The sequence below is a fragment of the Ipomoea nil genome, unplaced genomic scaffold (genome assembly GCF_001879475.1).
Source record: "Ipomoea nil cultivar Tokyo-kokei standard unplaced genomic scaffold, Asagao_1.1 scaffold2704, whole genome shotgun sequence".
NCBI lineage: Eukaryota > Viridiplantae > Streptophyta > Magnoliopsida > Solanales > Convolvulaceae > Ipomoea > Ipomoea nil.
In genome coordinates this window covers 613,683-641,328 of record NW_017619132.1, presented here as the reverse complement: position 1 = coordinate 641,328, position 27,646 = coordinate 613,683, and the positions used below count along the sequence as shown (strand labels likewise).

The window sequence follows — 27,646 nt, the reverse complement described above, 5'->3', positions numbered from 1 at the left end:
ACTGATTGAATTCAATTTTTAAAGGATATATTACTTTTTCACTAATTTATGAAATAAGAAACAGTGTATTTTTATTCAATTATTTTTACATTATCAAGTAGATCGAAACTTGAGCTTTTCACCAAAATTTTTGCCTTGTATCTGGTACACAAAGTACATTTATTGATCATGTTGCTTATTTCTCTCTCTCTCTTGCACACACACACATATATGTACATATTAAAGTTCGAATGTTCGTTGACACTTCCTCACATGAGAAGTGTGGATATTGTGATGATGCATGTGTAGTTGTGATTTTTTTATTTGTCTTTTCCTCGATCAGCACTATTTGGGATTTTTTAGTAATTTGGTTAGTTTTTTTTTTTTTTTCATAGTATTAATTGGTTTGGGGTGTTATGCATGTTTTTAGGATTATTATTATTAATTAAAGTAAGGTAGGATTCTTGCACGGCATGTCCTATTCTCATTACTCTTTCCGGCTTCGACATTTGGGGTTTGAAATTTGAAAACTATAAAAGTCTTCATTGAATACACCCTGTAAGTTTGGCTAATTTAACTAGTCAATCAGCTATATATCGTGTTTGTAAAATGACTTACTGTATTAATTTATTTGGGCAATAAGTCAAAATTAGAAAAAGCTAAAAAGAGTAGAGTTTTTATTTAGATATATTATCCTTAATTATGAAATGACAATTTTACTCTTGCTATCTCTAACATTTATATCTCCCTTGTTGTTTCCTTGCACTTTTTTCTTAGTTGTAAAAGTAATTTAAGAGTTAATAAATTAGCATTAATGTTTATGCCTTTATATGGTATTTTACATACAATCAACTAAATGTAAACAATTAATTTACTAAACACTTTTTTTACATCGACTTATTATTCATCAGCTACATATTAAATAGCTATATACAACTATTATATATTTATATATGTGTGTGTAAATCGACTTATTCACTACATATATAGTTACATGCTCAACTATGAAGGTTCCTTATGCTTAACTCATTTGACCAAATTTTAAACGTGTTCAAATATTACAAATTAAACTATGTATGTATGCACGCATTTTAATATATGAGATGCTCCTGTTTTAACACATGTTTCACAATATATTCTATCAAATATTTTATTGTTTCGGACTTGCAAAACAGGTGCCATACGTATAGGACAAGCGTTAGTGGTACTGATATGATAATCGAGATGTTTCTTACAGAGTTCTTTTTCTTTTTTAAGGAATTATGAATTGATTTTTTTTTATAAGCCATGTAAGAGTGGAAACAGCCTAGTAGGCGTTAATTAGTTGATGGGCCACCCGTCAATTAAATAACCAAAAAAAAAAATGATTTGGTTATGATTCTTTTCATGTGTTGACAATTTCATCATACGTAATTACGCAATTATCAAATGAAACCTTAGCATTAAATATATGTAGGATATATAGTTTGAGCTTTGATAATTAAGGAAATTCTTATTGCCAAATTTTATGTTTGATAATGTTAATTATCCAAGAGTAATACTCTAGGTTGATGAATACTTAGATGTATAATTGTAGTACTAAATTGTGGATACATGCAGGGACGGAGGTAAGTGTATGTTTAGGGGGGTCTTGGCCCCCCTCCCCCACCCCAAAATTTTTTAATATTATATATGTATTAAATTTTTTTAAAAAAATATTATATAGAATTTTAAAATTTTGTTGTTTTTTCAAAATATTTGGCCCCCCTCCACTTAATTAATCTTACAAGTAAAGTTATAAATTTTTTCATCTTCTCAACTTTTTCAGTTCTCTCCTATTTCAAATTATGTATTCCATATATTGTTGACTCACATTCAAATTAAATTTCATTTAACCTACTTACTAGTTTCTCTGCATAGAACCATGCATATATGCGGCATATACGTTATAATAAGATAATTTGTCATTAACAAAATCTATGCATATTTTTCAAGTTAATTTTTATTTTTTATTTTTATTTATAACTACTTGTTTGGTTAATTTTTGTTTCATATTCTATTGTTTATCTTAAATAATTGTTTTGTTTGATTCTAAATCATGGATATCAAGTGCATTTGTTTGATTAATTATGTAAATTTGTGGTTGTGTGATAAATTTTGTATTTAATTTAAAATGCATAATAATGTAACAATTGTGTAGTATATATATTTGAGAAAACAATTGCTATTATGTTATGTTGTGAAGAGGGTTTTTCAAGAAATAATCAATAGTCTTTTAAAACATGCGTGAATGTTTTCATTCTTTCAACCGTACAATGCAAAGTAATGTGCATTGAAAAGCATATTGCAAAATAATTTAATATAGATTCAATTATAAATAATTTATTCTAAACTTTATTGAATTTGTAATGTAATGATTATTTTGAGATATGTTAACGGGATATCAATGTATTTAATTTAGTACTTCAATCGTAGTTCGGCCCCCCGCATTGTTCCGTCCTGGCTCCGTCCCTGGATACATGCCGAGATTTTATCAACAGAGATATGTGTACGTGTCAAGCTATTGGTCAATTACACTACATGCCTAACCAGAGGTGACCTGGATGAAAAGAATGCCTGAATTAAGATACATTTCACGTGTTACTAAGGATGACAATGCATGGGTCGGGCATGCGAGTCAGTGAGGACTACATCTCCACCCCACCCCACTTTATACTTTTTTCATCCATTTCTACTTTCGACTCGTATCGAATGGACTTTTTCAAAACTCACTTTATACCACCGGGTGCGAGTACCTACTACGAGTGCTCACCATTTATTATTTTATTACAAAAAATTTAAAATAATATTTAAATTATTTACATATAATAAAATAATAAAATTCACAAGTTATATTAAAACATAAAATAATAAAAATATTCGAATATAATAATTAAATAGTTAATTTTTTAAAATAAAAATATTAGTTTTTAGAATTAAAAATAGTAAAAAGTTAACACAGTTATAGAAACTTTTATAATTAATTACATACTAGCTAGTCCGGTGAGATTTTAGGTAAATTTTGTATATAAAACTCAAATCCAACTCAATTCACCAAGATTTAATATATTTTTAAAACCCATTGCTTACTATTATCTAAAATAAAAATCCAATCCATACAAGATGAATATCCTCGGAAGGAATTGAAATTGTCATCCACTAGTTTGGTCTGTTAGTTTCACTCCGGCAAATTATATTATGCATCGCGGTGCATAATTGATAATGCATCGCGCGTCTTCTTTTTTTTTTTTTTAAATGAAAATAAACATGTTTGTTTCCGCCGTTTCGCACCCTTTTGCAAAAAATAACTCTATTAGTCAGTGTCATTTTGTATACACTGCAGTTTCAGTTCAACACAACTACAGTTTCATTTCGATATAACTATAGTTTCATTCGATATTTATAGACTCAAATATGTGAAAATGTTATTTAATTTTATTTTATATACACTATAGTTTCACTAAAACACAACTACATGATCATTTTGATATAATTACAGCTTCATTGTACAATATATGCTCAAATATGTGAAATGTTATTCAATTTCATTTTATATACACTGCAGTTTCATTTCACTATAACTACAGTATCATTTTGATATAACTGCAGTGTCAATTTAGATATACTATAGTGTCAGTTGGTGTTTAATACACCAAACAAGCAGACTCCGTTACGGTCGGCCCTTTTTATGCACCGTAGTCTATAATATAAAGAGTGTTTCACTCCGAAGTGTACTTATGAAAGATCTTTAGCATGGTCTGAGAACCCAACTTGGCGGTTGCGGCGGCTAGCCTGTTTAATACATCTATTTTCGTCTTCTTTGAGGTGCCGCCATGTTCCGATGAAGATGACGACGACGGCAAACGCCGCTTTGGCTTCTGACGTTTCACCCTAACCGGCTCCGGTATGCCGGCGGAGGAAGCTAGCGCCGGAAAGTTCAGCAAAGCTCGGGAGCCCCGCAGCTCGAACGCGGCTCGATCATAAGCCAGAGCGGCTTCCTCCGCCGTTAAGTACGTGCCCAGCCACCGCCTCGCGCCTCCCTTCGCCGGATCCCTTATCTCCGCCGCGAACTTCCCCCAATGCCGTCGCCTCACTCCCCGGTATCTCTTCCACTCCGTCGTCTGCGGCACCCGCACCGCCGCAGAATCGTCCTTTGTTGCTTCCCCGGAGTAGTCCTCCACTGACGCCACCGCATCTCCGGTGCCTCCGAAGCTCAAACTGCCGGTCTCGGAAAACATAAATTCCGGCGGGAGGAGATAATGGTCCATGGAATCAAGAATTGCAAGGTCATCGTCGTATTCCCACGACGACATATTCGTCAACTCCATTTTCTTTACTCTCTCTAGCTAATATAATCAATTATTATTATTATGAAAATACTTTGTCGGCCGCCATGATTTTCTTGTTGCAGATGAAGATGAAGACCGCCTATATATATAGCAAGGTTGTTGGCAATCGTCTTCCATAAATGTGCATGACGCATACATCTAAAGTTTTCCGCATACCAGTACAAGAAAAAGTCAAATCTGTGGGGAATCTCGTCTTGCCCCGTTACCTTCCCAAAAGGTTAAATTCCCAATCCAACGGCAGGACAGAGCATGTAAATCACGGTGAACTCAATGATTCAGTAGATAAAGCTAAATGTCAGTGCATACAAAGAATTTGTCCACTTTGGACATAATTCCCGCACTGTCGCAAGCCGAAGTTCAAACCTTGGTCTATTTTCCTAAATACTGCCCACTAAATCATTGACCTAAGCTTGTGCGGGTAAAAAAATAAAGAAATTCCTAAAGTAGGACTAAAAATGACAAATTTGTTGAAGATAAATATCAAATTGAGGTTAAATTTAGAATCACGTGGTTAATTATAAAAATAAAAATTTAATTAAGAGTTAATTCAATTTTTTGTCCTAGATTTATATGTGACAGTCCGGTCACTTTTAGTCCTTTTTATCATAATATATCTACATTTCATTTTATTTTTGGTCATCTATCAACAAAACAGTTTTAATGTCGTTAAATACAAAGTCATTTCGGTCTTCAATGCGAATTTTTTCAAAAAAATAAATATAAAAATATAACGGAGTCAACTCACTTTGTATAAAAATGATCGAAATGCCTTTGTATTTAACAACATTTCAACGATTTTATTGACGGAGGATAAAAAATGGTCATGCCACAATACTACTAGAACCAAATATGAATGTTCTAATAAAAAATGATTAAAAGTGGACTGACACTTATAAATCGATGATAAAAAATAGAATGAATTATTACTAGTGAGCTTTCTTTGACTGCAGACTGCTTTCCCGATATGGCTATGGTGGAATACGACCGTCATAGACCTCATTGTACTTAATTACTGAGATATTTGCAGAAAGAATATATGAGATGTGAAATGTCTCATCTCATTCAATTCAGCCTTCTTGCTTGTTGCTTTCTAGAATCAAATGCGTATGTTGTCCGAAATGTTATAGTCTCCTTTGTTAGTCTATCTCATCCAGCTCAAACAAGAGAATGAAATAAATATGGTGTTGAAATTTGGTGACTTGTTCAACTCCCACCTCTTGGAGTTAGGGCTTTCTTGACTAGAGTTTGGACCTTTAATTAAACTCCTTAGATCGGAGATTGGGTTTCTTAGATTAGTGAAAGTGTAGAAATGAGATCGCTTGTGCTCATAGTCAACGACATGAACTGACTGAGAAGCTGTTTACAAGATTCACGATTTACTTCATCCAGTGACTCGTGCACCGAGTTACGAGTTTTAGAGTTAACCTGACATAATAAGCTGAACTTAATGTATTCAAAATAATAATCTATCTATCTACAATTCTAATAAGAGCCAATAATGTTAGCCCCTTAACTGGAACAAAAAAATGTCGGTCCTATTGTTTCTTAAAATGAATGGTTCATATTATGCTATTGTTTCTTAAAATGAATGATTCAAATTATTTTTATTTTAGTATTTTTTATTGATTTTCCTTATTTACCCTCTATTATATTATTTTCTTCCCTTAAATAACCTAAATTCCGTTAGCATAAACTTTAGTAACGGAATATTCCGTTAAGTATTTATTATTTTAACTTACACATTAATTTCTATAGGAAAAGTCTTAGTTTCGAACCACATCCCAATTAGAGTTGGCATAATTGTTAAACATATACTACGAATATGTTAAAAATATATTTAAAATATATATAATATAAAATTTAACATAAACTTTGTTCAAATAATTAGTCTGACTAAATACATAACATTCAAAGTTAAGCATCAAAGATTATAAATCAAGAACTTTAAAAATCATTTGATCAGAAAAAAACTTAATATTCTTTTGATTATTTAGATCAGAAAAAAACTTAATATTTCAATTATACTTTTGCATTAATATTTTTTGTATGTATTTTTTTTAAAAAAAAATCAATGATTGCATTATTGTTGATAAAAAGTATATACGCCACTTTATTACTCTTATTAAACTAAATAAAGTAGTAGCTACAACAAAAAATAATACATATGCATTTAATTAATTTAGAATTAGATGTCTATAATGTCTTTATTTAAAAAAAAAATATTCATTATAAAAAATTTAAAAATAGATATAATTTCATTAGTTATATTATCTTTATTTTCTACAATTCAAAGATTCAATACCTTCAAATTTATCAATTTATTATATTCACTGCATTGTCCATTGTCTTCTTTTTACATTATCTTGTAATTAAATATCAAAGTTATAATACAAAATACATTATATATATTTATTTACCAAGTATTTTATACAAATATAATATATATTAATATTTTGTTCAATACTTTCACATGATAACCTACGACACACATCTCACAATGCATGAAACATGTAGGGAAAAACTACCACTACCAAATATCGATTAGAAAATTCAATAAATATTATATTGCATTTATATATTTTGAATTACCGATTTAAATAAACAATTCAATATTTATTTACATATGCATGAACATCTCCGATATGCATGTCCACCTTGCAAGGTGGACACGGTTCCATAGCATAATTTGCCCACTTTATTGCTCTTAAACTAAATAAAGTAGTAGCTACAACAAAAAATAATACATATGCATTTAATTAATTTAGAATTAGATGTCGCATTTATTTTTTAAAAAAATTATTCATTATAAAAAAATTTAAAAATAGATATAATTTCATTAGTTATATTATCTTTATTTTCTACAATTCAAAGATTCATTACCTTCAAATTTATTAATTTATTATATTCTTCTTTTTACATTATCTTGTAATTAAATATCAAAGTTATAATACAAAATACATTATATATATATTTATTTACCAAGTATTTTATACAAATATAATAAATATTAATATTTTGCTCAATATTTTCACATGATAACCTACGACACACATCTCACAATGCATGAAACATGTAGGGGAAAATTACCACTACTAAATATCGATTAGAAAATTCAATAAATATTATCTTGCATTTATATATTTTGAATTACCAATTTAAATAAACAAATTCAATATTTATTTACATATGCATGAACATCTCCGATATAATATTGCGTTGATATACTTTGAAATACTTATTTAAAAATAATCATTGGGCATTATCTCATTCGCGCAAAGCGCGTAAAAATCTAGTAATAATAATAATTGGTGACTTGTTCCAATATAGTTGCTTCTTGTATTTTTGAGTTGTGTTAAAATTCTGCACGTGTTTAGATCAGTGGTTAATAGACAATATTTTAATTTAGAGAAAAATTAAAGGTTCGGAACTCTGTCGCTGTAGTGTGGGGATGTGCACATCGGCATTTGGCCATGTCTGTTCCTCCTACATACTCTGTCGGGCCAAGGCATAGGTGGTAATCATACATTCTCATCTCTTAAAGAGAGGTCCAAAATTCGAACTTCTGATCCTCTTGTATTAAAAATCCAATCTAGCCGGCACTTGTGCCGAAGGTTATGCTTAGGGATACAAGTGTTGACTATTGTTTAATTGTCACCCATGATTGGGGATTGCAAGCAACTAAAGCCACTCAGAGGGACTTAAAAATTTTCTCACATCTCGATAGAGTGAGGAGAATAAAAAAAATTTACTGCATGGACTCTTAATTTTTATTTTCTCATTTTTACTTTTTGACGTAGTAATTATTGATAAGTTATTTTTATTATGAGTCTCAAGCAAATGTCTATATGAAAAGTGAATTGAAGGATCGTCAATAAAAATCGAGAGTAAAATTAAAGAGTTAAAGTAGTATTTTATGCTCATTATCTTCTTAATTTGGAACAAGTGGGCCCAGGATGGGTTACTATAAGATTCTTGATCATACTCATGCTTTGAAAGATCTCACAAGTAAAAGGCAACGGTTCAAGAATAAACAACTCTACAAGTAAATGTCAAATCAAACAAACTACAACATAAACCACACCTGAAATCACTTGACCAATCAACCATCTTCACATGTCCTTAAATAAAAACATCTTTAATTCTTTTTCAGTTTTTTTTTTTTTAAATTTATCCCATATAGAAGCCACAAAGAATAAAAAACTTATTGTCTGACCATAAATCATAATCACTATTTATAATTTTATGGTATTTCTAATCTTGTCTATCATAAAATAAGAAATATGATCTTGTTCCAAAAAGCGTGAATAAACATGATTATCATACTTTAATGTTATTATTTTTATTATAGTTAATATGATTATTTGGTTAAATCTAAGTTATCTCAACTCAAGTTTTTTTTTTTTTTTTTAAACTTACCATTGCATAGATAAGAATGTTTAAGATATTTTCACACGAACTTAGCTCAAATGGTTCAGTGTAGGTATGAACCTCGGCCCCGACAGTGGCAATGTGGGATTATATTAAAAGTGCGCCTCAAATGTTCTGTCGGATTGGGGTGTGGCCTGTGGGGCCCTTGGAATATATGCACCATACCCTAGAATTTTACTCTTATTATTATTTTTTCCAAATAACATAATAACATAACTTTATTAAAAACAAATTAAAAAAAAAAAAAAAAACAAAAACAAAAACAGAAACAAAGTTAATTTGCTGGAAAACAGAGATACTCTACATCAACTTGGGTGTCAATAATGGACACTGATGAATTGTCCTTCTGAAACATCTCTAGCATGGTCTGAGAACCCAACTTGGCGGTTGCGGCGGCGAGGCTGTTTAATACACTCACTTTCGTCTTCTTTGAGGCGCCGCCATTTTCCAATGAAGATGACGACGGCGATGGCGGGGAAGGTGGAAGCGCACGCCGCTTTGGCTTTTGACGTTTCACTCTAACCGGCTCCGGAATGCCGGAAGCCGCTAGCCCGGGAAAGTTCAGCAAAGCTCGGGTGCCCCGCAGCTCGAACGCCGCCCGGTCGTAAGCCAGAGCCGCCTCCTCCGGCGTTACATACGTCCCCAGCCACCGCCTCGCGCCTCCCCTCGCCGGATCCCTTATCTCCGCCGCGAACTTCCCCCATTGCCGTCGCCTCACCCCCCGATATCTCTTCCATTCCGGCGGCGCCTGGTTCCCCGCCCCCACCACCTCCTCAGAAGCGTCCCCGGAGTCTCCCACCGACGACGACGCCCCATTTCCGGTACCGGAAAACATAAACTCCGGTAAGTCTGAGTGGTGGTAGAGGAGATGGTTAATTGAATCAAAAATTCCAAGGTCATATTCCAACGACGCCATCGCCGTAAACTCCATTTTCTCTTCTTTGCTATCTCTAATGAAAATTCTAGTACGCAACAAACTTTGTCGTTCTCAGATTATGATCGAAAATATTTTGTCGGCCGCCAGGTTTTCAATCGTGTTGCAACATGAATGGCAAGGCCGCTTATATATATAGCTAGGCTGCTGGCAGTCGTCTTACATATGCATGACGCATACACTTGCGTATTATATATTCCTTTTTTTTTTCCTATTTCCATATAGCAGTAGAAGAAAATATAATAGACAATTTTATATGGATACATGGTGTAAAGGATCAATTTGCTGATTCTAGAAAGGTATTTGGTAAATTAGCTGTTAGCACATAGCTATTTGGTATAATTTATTTTTTTTAAAAGTTAATTGAAAAAAATTGTTTTGAGTAGCTTTTTGAATTTTAGAATTTTAAAGTTACAAAAAGTTAATTGACTAAACACTTATATTGATTTTTTTAACCAAGTCAAATAATTAATAGTGGTCAAATAAATTAAAATTGGTTGATAGGTTAACATTTTACCAAGAGGACCTATATTTTTGTTCATCTATGCTTTTGTTTTTGGCTCAAATGTAGGGAAAGAAAGGTGGAACAATGCTTAATTTGTTGAAAGGAAGAAAAGATTCACAAAGTGAAAGTAAATAAATTTGCATAATTTACCAGCCTTTGTGGAATTTTTTTTTACGTTTGTGAACATTTCATAGAATTTTACTCCAAATTTTCTTTATATAAAAACAATTTTTTTTTATGCAATAGTACTAAGTGACAGATTGAGAAGCCATTTTCATTGACGGGTCACGGGTCCACTATACACACGTACTCATTTTACTATCCCTAGTCGCGCAGGTTCTTTGACTGGATTGGGTACCAAATCCCATATTAGAAGGGATTATATTACATCTCAACGTCAAAGGTCATTTGCGGCTTTTAATTGTCTTAAAGATTTAGTGCTTAGATCAGATAAATTATGAGGCATATTTTTGTAACCACAAAGTTCTAAGTGACTTTGCATGTAAGGTTTTTTTTTTTTTTTTTTTAATATGTGGTAGTTCATTATAAATAAGTCGATAAAATGTCAGGTGGGAGAAGATCCTAGTACATAGCAACAGGTTGCTGGAAAGCAGTAGAAGCTAAAGTATGGACTAAATAATTGTCTAATCTAGGAATAAAATTAAATGAACAAGACTGAAATAAAAGACGCAGCTGTTCTGCAGCTGTCAATGGCATAGCTGACGTAGGATCGAAACCCAGATGGTGGTGTTGTAAGGTAACATTGCATGTAAGTTGTTTATTGAATTTTTTTATTTGATTCCGTCAACTATGGGCAATTTAGGTTCTTTTACTTCTTTGTTGTCTTTTGCTGGTTAGGATTACAATACAGGCTTCACCCATATCATACTTTAAGTAGTAGTTCTAGTTTTTTTTTTTTTTTTTTTTTTTTTTTTTGGTAAATCAAGAGTAGACATGCTCATTACAAATTTTTGTCACTTGTAAAGAATCATGAGTGTTTAAAATAAATATATATGTAGTATGAAAGAAATTAGTCATTGTATACAGTTTTGGAGATTGTGGTTACATTTTTTAATGATGATAATAATAATAAGAGTTAATTCCACCCGAGATCCCTTGTCTTTGGTGGCAATTCCGATCTAAATTTAGTCCAAGACTATCTTTTTTGTCATTTAAAATTGCACAACTATTATTTTTTGACACTTTTAGTCCTTTTCATGATTTTTATATTTTTAGTAAGGACATTTTTGTCTTTTTATATTTTTCGGGTTTAAACCGGTTTTATCGGTTTAGAACTTTAGGTAACCTCTGATTTGTAGTAATAATATTTTTCAATCAATTTTTAGTAAAGTTTTAAACCAATTAAACCGATTGAAACTGAAAAAATAACAAATGAAAAATATGAAAAGGCAAAAATGCCCTTATTAAAAATAGAAAAAATCATGAGGACTAAAAATGTCCAAAAAATAATAATCTGGGTTGTTAAATGGCAAAAACAATAGTCTGAGACTAAATTTGAAATTGTCACTAAAGACAATGGACCTTTGATGGAATTAATCATCATAATAATAATAATAATAATAATAATAATAATTATTATTATTATTAAATAAATAAATAAATAAACAAATAATGACAATCTCCAAAAGAAAATATAAACAAAATTAAAATAAAATTTGATATTTTAATTAATTAAGTCGTAGCGAGCTTTCTTTGACCTACTAAATTCTTTGCGGATCTGGCATGGAATAATATATGGATTAAATGAATAGTGAAATATTTGCAGAAAGCATTAAATGTCCCATCTGATTCAAATTCAATTCAAGCCTTCTCGCGCTTTCAAGAATCGATCTAATAAATATATTATCTTCTCCAAAGAAAGAGTTAATTTACAGCCTCCTTTGTCTTTATATGACTGCACATATGTCTTTTTCATCCTCCAATTATCTAAATATTCATGCACTAGAACGGTTTCAGTTCTTCTAGGCTACAGTTACTGGTGTGCTTTCTGGAACAAATTTGCTTTGATATATAGATAACGAATATTATGTATGAGGATGATATACTATAGGTTTTGTGACTAATAAGTGGAACAATAAGCCAGATATGCATGCATGGGTTATGTTGGTTTAGTGGCTTGACCCAACATGAATTCAAAATCGTATATTTTGGCGGCTGTTGAATGAAGGTTATAATGTTAAAAGACTTAATCCCTACCAAAAAAAAAAAAAAAAAAGAACTTAATTCCAGCAATGGCCCCGACTATATTGATTTTTCAAAATTAGTTCTTGATTTTTAATTTGGACACTTTACGTTTTTTGATTTATAATTTCTTTTCAATTGAGGTCCTTTCGTCAGATTACGGTAAATTGGACTTTAAATGAAAGAATAAACTAGTCATTTCATTTGCCTAATATATAATTTTCGTATTTCTCCCTTGTATGCGCGACTTCGGACATCAAATTCACTTAATTGTTTATCCCTAAATCCACTTGAAGAACAAAATTCCATTAGGGATTAAGCAATTAAGTGAATCTGATGTTCGAAGTCGCGTATACAAGGAATAAATACGAAGAATTATATATTAGGCAGATGAAATGACTACTTTACCCTTTCATTTAAAGTCCAATTTACCATAATCTGACGAAAGGAACTCAATTGGAAAGAAATTGAAAGTCAAAGGATGTAAAGTGTCCAAATTAAAAATCGAGGACTAATTTTGGAAAAACAATATAGGTGGAGGACGATTACTGGAATTAACTATAATGTTAATTAAAGAGTATAATGGTTACTTAACCAAACGTCGTCAAGGGTTCGATCTTTCTCTTTGGGTATGGAGTAGCTTTAAATTTTCAGACCAGTTGTTACACCTAATAGAAGTATCTACAGTTCAACGAGTTGATTAGTCACGGTGTTTGACACTAGAAACTTTAAGTACACCTAAAAAAGATTATAATGTTAGACAGCGTAAATTAAACGGGGAAGGGGGAGAGAGTGATAGGGATATCAATTTTAGTCTGAAATCGATGGGTTAACCCGATAAGGCTGACAATTTTTAGCGTTAGGGTCAAAAAATTAATTTAATAAGTCTAAAATTGATAAGCTCGATGACTCGAATGAACTCATCATTCAAGATACTTAGGATATTCTTTATTTTACAAGTGTTATGAAATAAAATATATAGATAATTTTTAGGTAAACTCATCTTTAGTAATTTTAATTAATTTAGTAGATAAATATTTATTACTTTTTTTTTCGGTGAGCACAATTTATTACTTTTTTTTACATAATGTTAAACCTGACCCCCCAAAAAAAATTAAAAAAAATCAATTAGTCTCAAATAAAAACGGGCCAAACAACCGAACCCGATCCGACTTAGACCTTCTTCTTCTTCTTCGTCGGTTATTTGGAGGGAATCCATTTTCTTTCATGGATCGCTGGAGCGGAATCCTGAAGGTGCCATTGTACACACGTAGCGGCACAACGTACTACAGAGTTGCGGCGTCTCTCCGCTTCTCTCCTTCTACCAACACCTTCACAGTAATTTCTTCTCCCCTTCGAATTTCCATTCATCTTAACTTGTATTCGATCGGTCTGTTTCATCAAAACCATCAAGTTTCTCATTTTATGGAAATAAAATAGCTCTCTTGATTCCTATACACTGTAATTTCAGCTCAAAAGAATAACAAGTTTCTAAACAACTGATCTTTCTGTGAAATGTCCGTCAAAAAAGGCCATGAAATTTAGCTATATTAGTTGGAAATACATGTTTGTATGAAGAACTGAATCTGTGAGGAAAATTGATGATTTGGTTGTAAAAAGTGTTAGATATGTTTAATTGTTCATGTTGAGTTGGTGCTGATGGTTAGGTACCTGTTGCAAATGCTATATTTTTCAATGGAGATCGAGTTGAAGGGACGGGGAATCCTGTGATTGAGAGGCTATCAGATTTGAAGAGAGTTGCTGAAATTTTGGTTTCTAAATTTGGGAATTCCATCAATGCTTGGGTCGTTGAGGCGCCTGTATTTAATGGCCCTTTTGGTGTTTACAGCGACTTCATCCCTTCCGTTAATGAATATGGAGAGCCCAAAGTTTATGATTCCATGGAATTCCCGGCTTCTTCATCAATTATCTTGCTCTTGTGGAATTGCCTGAAAGAGGTAATGTCATTGATAATGCACCTTATGTTTAATCTCACAAATTGGTAACAGAACGATGCATTTTTCAAGTGTTAGGCGACTAGAATAATGGTTGAAATGGCTGTTTCTGATTAGTTTACTATAAGGATCCACATTTTGTTTCTGTCATTCCAAAATCTATTTCAGATCGTTTTTTCTTTTGGTTTGGACCTTTTCCGAATTAACTTTCACCCATCTTAGTTCTTAGTCTTGCTGTAACGACTAGTGCTCGCTCATTATTCATATCATGGATTCAGGCTCTGAAACAGCCATTTGAAAACAATGTTAAGGTTGCATATGGCCCTGTTTGGTAAATGGTTGTTAGCTGATTGTGTTAATTAGAAGGTATAACTAGTTGATAACATTAGTTGTTGTAGAAAAGTGTTTGGTAAATTAGCTGTTAGCTGATAGCTGTTTGGTATGCATAATGCATTTATGTCTGTTTTTTCCTCATAGTCATGAAATTACCTCGGATGGTTCCTGTTTTATAATTATAGTTCTCATTTCTGGCTTTCAGTTTAGCATTCAACAGTTAGATCTAACTATATGAATGGTGGGGAAATTTATCACAGGCAAAAAATGCCACTGCAGGGAAGCGGAAAGAACCTTCTTTTGCTGAGGCTTCTACGTCGTATTCTCACAAGCCTCGGACAATACTCCTCGGGTTTAGTAAGGGCGGTACGGTACTTAACCAGCTAGTTACCGAGCTTGCTTTCTCACCAGCCCCGCCCCCTGAAGATAAAGACCAAGCAAACAAGAATGCGACGAGTGGATTTTCTACACAGCAACAGGATGAGATCACGCCCACTACTAAAGAAAGCTTTCTAAACAGCATAGCCGAGTTCCATTATGTGGATGTTGGTCTGAACACTGAAGGAGCATATCTCACCAACCAAGACACGATTGATAAAATGTCGGGTCGACTCAGGCAAGGAGCACCGGGCATTCGTTTTTTCCTCCATGGGACCCCCAGACAGTGGAACGATGGCAGACGAAGCTGGATCCGGAGAGAAAAAGACGAACTTCTTCGGCTTCTTAAAGGAGCAGCTCACAAGAACATGGGGAAGTTATACATTCGTGAAAGAATGTATTTTGGTAACTTGCCTCCAGATCTGCAGATGCATTTTGAAATTATTGAGCATTTGGATTTCACTTGAGTTGAGTAGCCCCATTATAGCTTGTTGAAAACCTTTAAATCAAGAAAATTTTAACATGAGCATTTGAGGAACTTCAGGGATACATTTTGTTAAAGAGCTCTAAGTTGACATTTCTCGAGTAAGAGTTAAATTTTGCGATCCCAAATGTCATATGTAAAAAAAAAAAAATTCAGAGTTTCCCTTCTTTTCTTCGGGAAATATATTTTTGAGTCTTTTATTGGGGGATTCGTATTTAGGAGTTGTATGTGTTGAGCATATAATATAACATGTGCAATCCAACGAGTTTTGATTAATTTGAAGATCGAACAGAAAAATTACCAAAATGCCCCCGGACAATGTTACCAGTAAAGCATACGGTTTGAATCTCCCTCCATCTTGCTTCAATTAAACAGAGTTGATTACCTGCATTTAGGTGTCAATGAGTGAAGAAGGAAGCAGAAGACAATGGAGCACGCTAGAGAGAAGATGTCTATCTCTCCTCCGTACGAGGAAAAACACCATGGCGACGCTCCTTCAAATTCTCGCCTTTATGTTCCGGCACAACCTTGAGACCAACATCAACCTCACCAAACTCATCACCGCCTTCTCCTCCGCTGATCCAATCGCCGGAATCGACCACTCCCGCCGCGTGTTCGACGTTAGTCCCCGGAAGGATGACAGTTTCCTTTGCAACAGCATGATAAAGTCGTATCTGGATACGGGACATGTCGTCGAAGCAATGATTCTGTACCGACATTTGATTGGAAATACGGGTTTTAAGCCTGACAATTACACATTTTCGAGCTTGGCGAAGTGTTGTGCCTTGAGGAAAGTAGCTTTCTGGGATGGCCTGGGAGTACACAATCATGCGCTGAAGACCGGGTTTGTCTCGAATCTGTATGTGGCAACATCGCTGGTTGATATGTATGGGAAGCTTGGGGACATGCATCTAGCGCGGAAGGTGTTCGATGAAATGACTGTAAGGAATTCTGTGGCCTGGACTGCTCTAATTGGAGGGTATTTGAAGTGTGGGGATACGGGTATTGCGGAGGAGCTTTTTGATTTGATTCCAGAGAAAGATGCTGCTGCGTTTAATCTGATGATTGATGCTTGTGTGAAGCGAGGAGATATGAAGTCGGCTGAGAGTTTGTTTGGTGTAATGCCAGATAGAACTGTGGTGTCCTGGACCAGTATGATTGATGGGTACTGCACTTTAGGCAATATCAATCAAGCAAGGCTGCTATTCGACATGATGCCGGAGAAGAACATATCTTCTTGGAATGCAATGATTGGTGGGTATTGCCAGAACAAACAACCACACGAGGCGTTGAGGTTGTTTCATGAGTTGCAGACAAGGACTAAGTTGTTTCTGGATGACGTTACAGTCGTTAGCATACTTCCCGCCATTGCTGAACTGGGAGCTTTAGACTTGGGCATCCGGGTTCACCAGCTCGTGAAGGCTAAAAAGCTGGAAAGAAACCCAAACGTCTGCACTGCGCTGGTTGATATGTATGCAAAGTGTGGGGAAATAGGGAAAGCCATGACCTATTTCGACGAAATACAGATCAAAGAGGTGTCCACTTGGAATGCCATGATAAATGGATTAGCAGTAAACGGTTGCGCTAAAGAAGCACTGGAGGTATTCTCAGAAATGACAAGCAGTGGATGCAAGCCCAACGGCATAACAATGCTTGGTGTTCTGTCAGCCTGTAACCATGGCGGTTTGGTTGAAGAAGGGAAGAAATGGTTTAAAGCAATAGAGAAATATGGGCTCACTCCCAAGATCGAACATTATGGTTGTCTGGTAGATCTGTTGGGAAGGGCAGGATGCTTGGAAGAAGCTGAAAGATTGATGGAGAGCATGCCATATGAGGCTAATGGGATAATTCTGAGTTCTTTTCTGTTTGCCTGTGGATATGCGAAGGATGTGAGTAGGGCAGAGAAGGTGAAAGATAAAGCAATGGAAATGGAGCCATGGAATGATGGGAACTATATTATGCTGAGGAATTTGTATGCCAAAGAGAGAAGATGGAAAGATGTGAAAGAAATCCAGGGATTAATGAGGGAAAAAGGGGCAAAGAAAGAGGTAGGTTGCAGCTTGATTGAAGTAAATAGTAAGGTTTGGGAATTTGTATCTGGTGACAAGATACATCCTCATTTGAAGCAAATTTATTTGGTTTTAGAGCAATTGCAGATGCATATGAAGATGAAGAAGATGCTTGACACACCTTATGCAGACTTGGATGACTCTTGATTTATGATCAAATTTGTATTCAATTTCCTGATTTGCCAACCTTTTATATTTATATTTGGCTCATGAAGTGAATCTCGAGTTGTCCAAATGATTCTAAATTCTACTGTGGTTTGCACACGAGATCTTCACCAGCACTAATTGATCAAAGTTTCTCGTTAAATCCACGTCTCTAGAAACAAAACTAAATGTTGATTGGTCGACCACTTGAACTTCTCCAACAGGGTTGAATAACATATCCCCTTTAATCTTTTTCCTCCCATCAAATGAATTAAAGACAACAAATATAATTTGAAGTTTAAAACTATGATCCTTGAGAGCACTATATATTAATCTTTTTATTTAATGGACCGTTGAGTTATTGTGATTTAACTTTTTACTATTCTGTCAAATCAAATTGTGAAAGTTTTGGAACCAAAAAATTTTCAAATTTTGTAAATGTTCCAATAAAAGACTGTTTCAAACTGTCACATTCACTCTAAATTTTTATATAAAAGGAAAAAAAAAAAAAAAAAACTTATCTCAAACAAATATAATTTGTACAGTACTAGATTACTTCACATGTTCACCAATCACGAAGTCACCAACTACCCTTGCAGTCCGGTTTCTCCATCTACCCTCTGCACGGTTTTGGGAGTATTAAAATTTCTGGGTTTAAATCAATCGAGTATCGTGTTCCACGATGAAGTCAAACATTATTATATTTTCCGAACCACATCCATATATAATTCTTTAGCAGTGGCGTAGTTAGACCCAGCAGCCAATCTTTGGCAAGATGAAGTTGATATTCACATTCATATTCATTCTCACTCTCACTACTCTGCGCCAAACACGCACATCTGCTCTGCCCTTTGTTGTCTTCCATGGTAATTTAGTCTCTGTTCCTCTTCTCTTTGCTCTTAAAGCTTTCCTACTTTCTGGCAATCAGTACAGTATTGAAGTAAAGCTTGAATCTTTATGCTTTTTGTGATTCCCAATGTTTGTTTGGAGACATTTCAGGACTTATGATGCCCCTAATTATACTTTCTTGAAACTTTAGTTGCTTCAAGTTACAAACTTTGAAATATTCTCATGTGTTTCAGGAATATCTGATAAATGCAGTAATGGAGGAATTAGTGAATTCACTCAGGTTCTTAGCAATTGGTCAGGTTCACCTGGATATTGCATGTATGTTCTGGTTCATTGAATAGATAGACATTTATTTTACTGGAGTTAATTGACTCTACATTGTTGATCTAGAAGGAAAGAATTAGCATTTAGCAGACTTTAATGATGCCTGGAACAGTATTTGTTTGCCATATTAAGCAGAGAAATCTGAGGATTTATTTAGGGAATTAGCAAACTTGAGAAGCTTAATACTGTTTGAAGTTCCTAAGTGATTCTTGTTTTCGTTTTTTTTTTTGTATTTCCAAGTTCCTAACTTTCCTTTTGTGTAGAGAAATCGGTAATGGGGTGTGGGATTCTTGGTTGATGCCCTTTACGAAACAGGTGACTATCACTGCTTACTGCTTGTGATGCTTCTTTCTGCATACAACGTACTAACTGCTCACCGTAATTCTTGTCTTTGTAGACCGAGCTTGCTTGTGAGCAGGTGATTCAACTCAACTGTCTGTAACTTATTTGCTTTTTACCTCTCAATTTCTGATTTCACGAGCTCTCAGCTAGATGATCCTTCGACTTGCAGGTGAAAAGTATGAGCGAGCTCAGTGAGGGTTACAATATAATCGGTCTCTCTCAGGGTAACATGGTAGCCAGGGGGCTTATTGAGTTCTGTGATGGAGGCCCTCCGGTAAGAATTCAATTGAACTTTTTCTGATATCAGTTCAAGATCTTTCCTTTCTCGAGCGTTATTTGCAATATCTGTTTGTGAACCGACTCTTCCATAAATTTGATGTCTCGTTTTGTCTGTCACAGGTGAAGAATCTCGTATCTCTGGCTGGTCCTCATGCCGGGATTGCTTCTGTTCCTTTATGCGGAGTAAGTGATTGTAATATATATATATATATATATATATATATATATATATATATAATCTAGTAATTATCGAGGTACTATAATATCCATAGAAAGAACAAGAACGTTTATGTTGATTTCGTTTTCTGCAGTCCGGCCTGTTCTGCATTATGGTGGATTTTTTACTCGATTTAGCAATTTACAGCGACTTTGTTCAGGTCTGGATTTTGGCGTTCATACTCTCCGGTTTTCTTTGTTTGCTATTTACTGTACTTTTACTTTTCTCGATGAATTCTAAACGTATTAAATCATCTTTATCGCTATTGACTTGTTTGCAGAATCATTTGGCACCTGCGGGTTATATAAAAATCCCGACTGTAAGTTGATGGTATTCGAAATGAATATATTGTGCCCATATTTTGTCTGCTCATCTCTTTCGTGTTGAATTTGCAGGATATAGAAGCCTACAGAGACGGATGTAAGTTTCTCCCGAAGCTCAACAATGAAGTAGAGATGAATTCCACGTACAAGAAACGGTTTACTAGCTTGGAAAATTTAGTGCTTATCATGGTAAGTTTAGAGTTGTATAAATTTACATTTATAACTGAAAAGATTCTTGATTCTGTCGTGCTCTTTTAAACTTGGCCAGTTTGACGATGATAAAGTTCTGGTCCCGAAGGAAACATCCTGGTTCGGATACTTCTCCGATGGCTCGTGGAGCCCGCTTTTGTCTGCCCGGGAGGTAAAGTTTGAACTTTGCGTTTTTCCCCTCCATTTCTGGACACCTTAAAACCGTGTTCTTGTTCTGAACTTGAACTTCTGCAGACTGAGCTGTACACAGAAGATTGGATTGGTTTGAGGGAATTGGATGAAGCTGGGAAAGTGAAGTTCATAAATGTGAGTGGGAGCCATCTTGAGATCTCCTATGGTGACATGAAAAAGTATATTTTGCCTTACTTGATTGACAATGCATCATCTTCTTGGAATGTCAAAGATCTTGATGTGCCTGCCAGAGAAACTCTTCTGCTGCACTCTTCCAAATAACACACTTTTCATTAGCATATTCATACACTAATTGGGGTTTTTTGGGGGATTGATTTCCTCTTCCATGGTGGATGGGATGGGAGGAAGAACATATGATTTTACTTTGATCAAAGCATGAATGTAATACAATCCCACTATTCTAAGTGAAGCATTGGGAAAGAACCTTGAGTATGTTGTAGTTTCCGTCTGTATTCAGTGTCGCAAAAATCCCGCCTAAGCATTGATTAATTGGCGCCTAGGCGCTGATCGGCCGCCTAGCGCATCCTGCCTAGACATTGATTAATTGGCACTTAGACGCTGGTCGGCCGCCTAACGTAATACCATAATCAGTAGTCTAGGCGGCTAGCCGCCTAACGTAATACCATAATCGGTAGTCTAGGCGTCGGCCGACTGCCTAGTGTATCACCATAATCGGTGGTCTAGGCGGTTGACCGGCTAAACAGCCGACTAGGCTGTCTAAGCGTTGCATAGACCTCCTAGGCACCGACTAGGTCATCTAGTCAGCCGATTAGCTATTGTTCCCTTTTTTAACAAACATAGGATGTAAGGTCAAGAGATCAACTCTGTAGATGTAATTTGAAACGAATCTGAATTAGTTTCACAATAATGAAAATATCAGCAAACAAAAAGTATGTTTTCACTCCTTTTATGAGCATGAATGTAATTCTATAAGACTATAAACTGATAGGAATACAAGGAAACAAACACTTCATCTCAGAAGAATGTTTATACCATCAAACATAAAACACGAAAATTCTCAAGCAATTGGATTTTGTACCAATGCCTTCCCAACAGGTTCTATATATCACATTTCAGCTAAAAATAGATACAGTACAAAGGGGGGGTTGAAAAACATCAAGGAATCTATGTTGCAAAGGAACAGGAAAGTACAACACTGGGCAGACAACCTAGTATTTCAACGAAGATTCTGTCTGGTGATGCTCCAGGTTGCGCAGGACAATTCTCGCAAAGATTTTGGCTTCGAGCGGAGCACTGGCGGAAGCTGCTGCGGCACGCAAAATGCGCGATGCGCTCGGATTCTGCAGAAGGCATACGTGATGCATCGCATGCCTCCCACTCGGGATGGTGAACTGCAATGGAAAAACGTAAGGCGGTGGTCAGTACACTCGGGAGAATAAATTAACCGTTCACTAGAAGAAACCGAAACTAGAGGCGAGGAATCTCCGACCTGAAGAAGGGCGAACGCAGCACATGCTTTAAGAACAGACGAAGGATTTTGTAGCATCTTTACAAATCTTCCGATCTCAGCTCCACTACAAGAAGGGAAGAAACGAGAAAAGATAGTCTTAGGGAACTGATGGAAGAGATTGACCCGGGGTATGTATGAATCAATAAGTTTGCATGAATAATAAGGGTAAAATAGTAAAGAGTAAAGACGAAAGAATTGCAATAATATTCTTTTTGGATCTGTTAAGATTCCCACATTGATAAAATAAGAGAGAACATATGGGTTTATAAGGTCATGAGTTAGACTAGCTAATTGATTGAATTCAATCTTTTAGTGTAGTTTGGCCCATGTGCATTATAGTCCAATTGAGTGATCCTAGTCCAATCTTAATTTATACAAAGCAGAAAACCCAACAAACTCCTAAAATCGTGGTGGGCCAAGAGACCAAGCCGTGGAGCAAGAGTGACCAGCGGCCTGGGGCCGGCCTCGGAAGCCGGCCCCGAAGGCCCTTGCCCACTGCCGGGTCCTGTCCTTGGGACCCCGGGGGCCTATATTCTTGGGTCATTTCCATTTTACAATATCTCCATCGGGAACATACAGGGATAAAACGGGAGCGACATCGGAGGTTCAAACACGTACTAATAGGTTGCAATGTAAATTACGCAAACCTGCATCGAAGATGACCCGCTTCATGAATTCGCGCTAATTCAGTCACTTGAGTCAACGCTGCAGGGGCCGACGATGCTGCAGCGGCAGAGAATGCTTGCGGATCAGAAAACGCAAGCACGAAAGCCTCGATGTGTTTCAAAGCCATTCTTCTAGCGCCATGTAAATTCACACTCTTCGAGGCGTTCTCCGATGCACTTCCCAGAAGTGCAACTTCGTCCATTCTGTACGATATATAGAGATACAAATACACAATCTACAAGCAGAACTCCACGAAAAAACACGTTGACCGAAGTGGACAGATCAGATAAGTTTACCTTCCGTCGAATATATAGGCCAACGCCAATGCAGCCATGAAGCGTGCCATTTTCGATACCGAAGTAGAACAAAGATGAACGAGGGCAGGAACTCCCCCTTCCTCCACTATTCGAAGAGCGTTACCGGAATTGAAGGCGAGATTCCAAAGAGCACCAGCAGCCGTCTCATGGACATCCTGAAATGACAAAAATATCCTAGGCTCATCGAAGATCCAAGAAGGCCTAAAACAAAATTCTGAACAGGATGGGCGCCCGAGTCGGTTGTCACCATTTCAAGTTACAGTGTTAACAAGCATTTATTACCGCCCCACGAAAAGTCGAAAACTTCCCCTTTAAAAAACACATGGATTTAGGAAAACCGCACTTAATGCACTTGTTAACCATTTATTACCCGGTAACTTCATTTTGCCCTTCATACGCGTAATATAATATTCTCTTTATTTATCAAATCATTTGAATCTAACAAAAAGGGCATCATTGGAAATCAACCTATAAAACAATTGACGAGAACTATTCCGGGTCATTTTTTAAAGGATCGAGGGAGTAAATGGAAGTATTTCTTTTAGCAAATCGAAAATTACCTCAGCTTCAACTCTCGCCAGTGCTATAAGTGGTGCTATACCGCCTTCTTGTCCAATAGCAATACTATTACAAGAACAACATTGTATAAAGCATTAATTCTATTATCTCTCGGTATCAGTAAAACGACATGACCAGTGAAATGACTTCTCGAAGATTATTTTTAAAAAAAAAAAACCATTAATCCAGGTAACAGTATCACAACAAAACATTATTAACCACTCATTTCGACAAATAATATACCTATTTGTTTCTGAAACAGACAAGCCCCATAGAGCACCAGCAGCCCTCTCCTGAAGAGCGGGAGAGGCATCTGAACAGGATTTTGCAAGAGCAACCTGGTACAAAAAAAGAAATCGAAAGTCTCTGTCAAACATAGGAATTAAAGATTAAGGTATTCCGGATTAAATTGCTCATACCAAAGCTTCAACACCACCGGTTGCTGCAATTGCTTCTCGGTTCCTATCATCAAACGACAAGTTCCACAATGCTCCCGCAGCTTCTTGCCTATTTCAGAGCAGATAAAAATGCTCAAAGTAAGATACTGGACAGCTTCTTCAATCTATCTACTAAGGATTGGACGCTAAAAATGGTGCAATGGAAGCTAACATAGCATGAGTTTTCAAATCACGTGTTTTAATGTCATAACTCAAGAAGTATATATGTATACATTGCTGAAAAATAAAGAGTTAGGTTTATCTATAGGGTTGTGTCTGTTTATGAATAGGTGTTAGTTATGGGTAGTTACTTACAGTTATGTGTTTGAATATATATATATGTACTATGTTTCTTTGTTAGAAACACAAAAAATAATACTAATATATCAGTCTTATATACATTTTCTATTCCTTGATTCTTCATCATTGCTTCCGCCTAACTGGCGGGTGGTGTTATTCTCTACCCGCCAGGCCATTCCATCTTCCAAATTCAACATACCTAACACCGTCATGGGGAGAACGCGTAAGAATAACAAGTGCCTCGAGAGCTCCCGCTTCTTGTCCAACAGAAGCATTGTTGTTGTTGCTATCTCCATGAGCAGCCAGATTTGCCAAGGCACGAGCTGCCTGTACAGTAACAGAAACCGAGAGGGATAAAGTAAAGATTTTAAGTGCAAATTCAATCGACTATGTGCACAAAAATAAGCTCCTAAAGTCGTCGAAATTGAAGCATGTGCTCCATCTCAACTAAAAGCGTAGTCGCTTATGGGTGGCGTTGAGATTCGAACCCATGACCTTTGGTCTACCAAATTGAAGCATGTGCTCCATCTCAACTAAAAGCCTAAGCTGATAGTTGGATTGCACATTAATGACTCAACAGTCGAAAATCTCGATACCTGTTCTTGAACTCCTTCAGCCATGCACTTTTGCGCAAGCGTTACCAGCGCATGAACACCACCCACTGAAGCGATTTCCAAGCTACATTTGTCATCAGCTGCAAGGTTCGCCAATGCACCAGCAGCCCGTTCCTGAGATCAAGAAACGATAAATATATTTTTTTGCGGTTTTTCTTGCACAACATGAATGGCGTGGAGAAATGTTTATGGCTTTATGCACATACATATGCAGGAAGATACTGTAATCACATACCAGAACCCCCTCACCACCATTCACGGACCATTTGAAGATAAGATTGACTAAAGCTTTTAAGCCACCTGTTTCGGCAATGGAAGCCTGGAAAGACAACTTTTTTTCAGATGAATTTAAAGGAATGCACTTCGGTTTGAAAGTTACAAAGATGACCACCTTATGCTCTTCCCCAACTGAGAGGTTCCACAGTCCTCCAGCAGCCTCTTCAGCAACCAACCTATTCACAGACCTAGCCAGATCTGTTAGGATACTTATACCTCCTTCCTCGGCAACAGTTTTTGCAACATTGGTATTCATAGATAAGTTTGCTATAGCCTGCATGAGTTGAATAAATTTGTATAAGAATTGATAGTGAATACATAAGCACTCGTTGATTCGACATTTGAGTCATGTGTTAGCCATCTCTCTAGGAAGAAATGATTAGACTAATCTCAAAAAAAAAAAAAATGGTCAGACCACGAGGTGTCCTGAGCAGACCCTAACTGTAGGAGGCGCCTTTAAGCCCGTACCATACTCAAACTAATCCCGTTCGCACCAGGCCGGCTCAATTAAGGGGCAAAGTACTGGCTAGATTGGTTTTTCCAACGAGAGGGGGTTCGGGCCCTAACTGTAGGAGGCGCCTTTAAGCCCGTACCATACTCAGACTAACCCCGTTCGCACCAGGCCGGCTCAATTAAGGGGCAAAGTGCTGGCTAGATTGGTTTTTCCAACGAGAGGGGGTTCGGGCCCTAACTGTAGGAGGCGCCTTTAAGCCCGTACCATACTCAGACTAACCCCGTTCGCACCAGGCCGGCTCAATTAAGGGGCAAAATGCTGGCTAGATTGGTTTTTCCAACGAGAGGGGGTTCGAACTCCCGACCTCTCTTAAGGGACAAGAGTGCACGGCCACTCACCCCAACCAAGCTGGTTACTAATCTCTAAACTTTGGAGTAAAGACAAGACTTGAACTTTGAAGTGAATGCAATCTCAAGAAATAAGGCAAATGCCGTTCCTTTGAAGATTAACCATACAAAAGTCCTACCTTTGCAGCTTCCGACTGAATCCCCTCCTGCCAACATTTTGCAAGGTTCAACAGAAGGCGAATCCCGCCATCTTGCAAAACTGCTTCAGCCCTTCCACTGTCAACATTAGCGTTTTCGTCATCAATGACTACAAATGTTGCTAGCCCAGTTGCAGCCCGCTCCTGCACTTCTTCTTGTGCGCTTTGCGTCAAACTGAGAAACAGATATGCACCTTGGTTGAGCCAGAAAGTATCCAAACCTTGCGGGTTGACCTCAGCAATACGCAAAAGAGAATGGGAGATGATCCATTCAACCCAATTCATAATGTCCTCTGGCTTTCTCACCTTGGAGCTTAATTCTCTCCATTCCAAAAAAATATTCCTCTCTTTATTTATAGTACCGATAAACAACGAAGCTACCTCTTTAAAAACGTCTGTGGAGAGAGTGAGTAGCAGTTTACCTTTGTTATTGTTATGGGAAACAAAGGTGGGACTTTTATCAAGCGCTGGGCAATATAAAGCACATAAAACCTTTAAGCTTTTTGAGGACGAAAACATTCTTTCGATAGCACTACACGAGATATCCGTTCTAGAAACATCCAAACCAATCAAGTTAGGCAGCTCGCTCCAATGTTGCGAAGCCAAATTCCACTTCATATTGGTTGTTCCTGCAACCGAAAGAAATTTAAGGGATAAAACCTGCCCTATCCCTATCTCATCGACATTTAGACAGTCCATAAATCCAACGTCCATTAAGTTTTTGCAATGCTTAGCTAAAGCATTGATGGCATCTCCATCTACACCTCGTATACCACAAAGCCTAAGTTTACAGAGACGAGAACAACATATAGCAATCGCTTTTATTGCACTACTGCTAATCCTCTCACAAAAATCCGGGCCAAGCTGCAAACTTTCTAGTGCCTCGTGTCTAGCCACAATCATAGCAAGTGAAGCATCTGTGATCTTTCGGCAATATTCGCCACTAATCTCCCTCAGATCCCTAGCTTTAAGGTGTATAATCGCATCTGCAGATTCTGCACTGCGAAAACGAAGCTTTTTAAGGCTCCCACACCTCGAAGCAAGAGAAGCTGCAGTGGCAGCATCGAACTTGTAGGATCGAAGATCGATCTGCTGCCATAAACATCGGGACATACCCAAAGCTCTCCAAGCCCGGCATGTTGAAGCCAAGCTTGCCCGATCACGAATGTTCAGAGAGGAAAATAGCTGAATCACAGTATCATCAGCCAACCTAGTCCAATCAACCTCCCCACTCTTATCTGAATGATTATTCTCATCAATCCCTACACTATCCAATTTCCTCCGCACCCTTCTACTCATATCTAATCAATTCTACCACACAACTTCAAGCTAGAAATGAATTGAAAGATGATCAAAGAAACCCAGAAGCTTCCTACCACTTTAGCAACTTAAAGCATCCATACAAAACTGAGCACTCAAAATCAAAATCTACCGCACGGAGAAACCCAGAAACTTCCGGCAACCTGGAGTCGCCGGCGCCCATGCTCTCTGCTGA

At 36.4% G+C, this 27,646-nt stretch overlaps 7 protein-coding genes across 9 annotated transcripts in view; 4 read left to right on the top strand and 3 right to left on the bottom strand.

The window, feature by feature from the left end:
• Positions 1–3,716: 3,716 nt before the first annotated feature.
• LOC109155634 (ethylene-responsive transcription factor 1A-like) lies at positions 3,717–4,310 on the bottom strand. The gene has a single exon (XM_019303258.1). The coding sequence runs from the start codon at positions 4,308–4,310 to the stop codon at positions 3,717–3,719; it is 594 nt and encodes a 197-aa protein (XP_019158803.1).
• Positions 4,311–9,018: 4,708 nt separating this feature from the next.
• On the bottom strand, positions 9,019–9,690 carry LOC109155633 (ethylene-responsive transcription factor 2-like). Its single transcript, XM_019303256.1, has one exon. The coding sequence runs from the start codon at positions 9,688–9,690 to the stop codon at positions 9,049–9,051; it is 642 nt and encodes a 213-aa protein (XP_019158801.1). The 3' UTR covers positions 9,019–9,048.
• A 3,912-nt stretch (positions 9,691–13,602) lies between these two features.
• LOC109156182 lies at positions 13,603–15,783 on the top strand. Of its 2 annotated transcripts, none has more exons than XM_019304055.1 (4): positions 13,603–13,753; positions 14,083–14,373; positions 14,964–15,562; positions 15,599–15,783. In XM_019304055.1, the coding sequence occupies exons 1-3, from the start codon at positions 13,643–13,645 to the stop codon at positions 15,546–15,548; spliced, it is 987 nt and encodes a 328-aa protein (XP_019159600.1). In that variant the 5' UTR covers positions 13,603–13,642; the 3' UTR covers positions 15,549–15,562; positions 15,599–15,783. The 2 variants fall into 2 exon arrangements, with proteins under 2 accessions (XP_019159600.1, XP_019159599.1); XM_019304054.1 differs by having other exon boundaries at positions 14,964–15,566; positions 15,603–15,783.
• A 51-nt stretch (positions 15,784–15,834) lies between these two features.
• LOC109156181 (pentatricopeptide repeat-containing protein At2g44880) lies at positions 15,835–17,853 on the top strand. The gene has a single exon (XM_019304053.1). The coding sequence runs from the start codon at positions 15,967–15,969 to the stop codon at positions 17,779–17,781; it is 1,815 nt and encodes a 604-aa protein (XP_019159598.1). The 5' UTR covers positions 15,835–15,966; the 3' UTR covers positions 17,782–17,853.
• A 493-nt stretch (positions 17,854–18,346) lies between these two features.
• Positions 18,347–20,953, top strand: LOC109155610 (palmitoyl-protein thioesterase 1-like). Its single transcript, XM_019303227.1, has 11 exons — positions 18,347–18,644; positions 18,861–18,945; positions 19,215–19,266; positions 19,349–19,369; positions 19,463–19,567; positions 19,693–19,755; positions 19,884–19,949; positions 20,070–20,108; positions 20,185–20,301; positions 20,381–20,473; positions 20,557–20,953. The coding sequence occupies exons 1-11, from the start codon at positions 18,554–18,556 to the stop codon at positions 20,773–20,775; spliced, it is 951 nt and encodes a 316-aa protein (XP_019158772.1). The 5' UTR covers positions 18,347–18,553; the 3' UTR covers positions 20,776–20,953.
• Positions 20,954–21,424: 471 nt separating this feature from the next.
• The window catches only part of LOC109155946 (protein ARABIDILLO 1-like), a 6,875-nt gene continuing 653 nt past the window's right edge, over positions 21,425–27,646 (bottom strand). The window contains exons 2-13 of one of the 2 annotated variants that reach the window (XM_019303670.1): positions 26,134–27,642; positions 25,269–25,427; positions 25,113–25,196; positions 24,860–24,991; positions 24,463–24,590; positions 23,946–24,033; positions 23,770–23,864; positions 23,529–23,592; positions 22,948–23,123; positions 22,633–22,854; positions 21,965–22,049; positions 21,425–21,866 (exon numbers count right to left, since the gene is read on the bottom strand). In XM_019303670.1, the coding sequence (XP_019159215.1) occupies positions 21,684–21,866; positions 21,965–22,049; positions 22,633–22,854; positions 22,948–23,123; positions 23,529–23,592; positions 23,770–23,864; positions 23,946–24,033; positions 24,463–24,590; positions 24,860–24,991; positions 25,113–25,196; positions 25,269–25,427; positions 26,134–27,450 (2,733 nt within the window). In that variant the 5' untranslated portion in view covers positions 27,451–27,642 and the 3' untranslated portion in view covers positions 21,425–21,683. The remainder of the gene's footprint in view (positions 21,867–21,964; positions 22,050–22,632; positions 22,855–22,947; positions 23,124–23,528; positions 23,593–23,769; positions 23,865–23,945; positions 24,034–24,462; positions 24,591–24,859; positions 24,992–25,112; positions 25,197–25,268; positions 25,428–26,133; positions 27,643–27,646) is intronic. The other variant, XM_019303671.1, reaches the window with a different exon arrangement.
• The window catches only part of LOC109155948, a 25,344-nt gene continuing 21,990 nt past the window's right edge, over positions 24,293–27,646 (top strand). The window contains exon 1 of the mRNA XM_019303674.1: positions 24,293–24,304. The gene's annotated coding sequence lies outside the window, so the exon portion shown is untranslated. The remainder of the gene's footprint in view (positions 24,305–27,646) is intronic.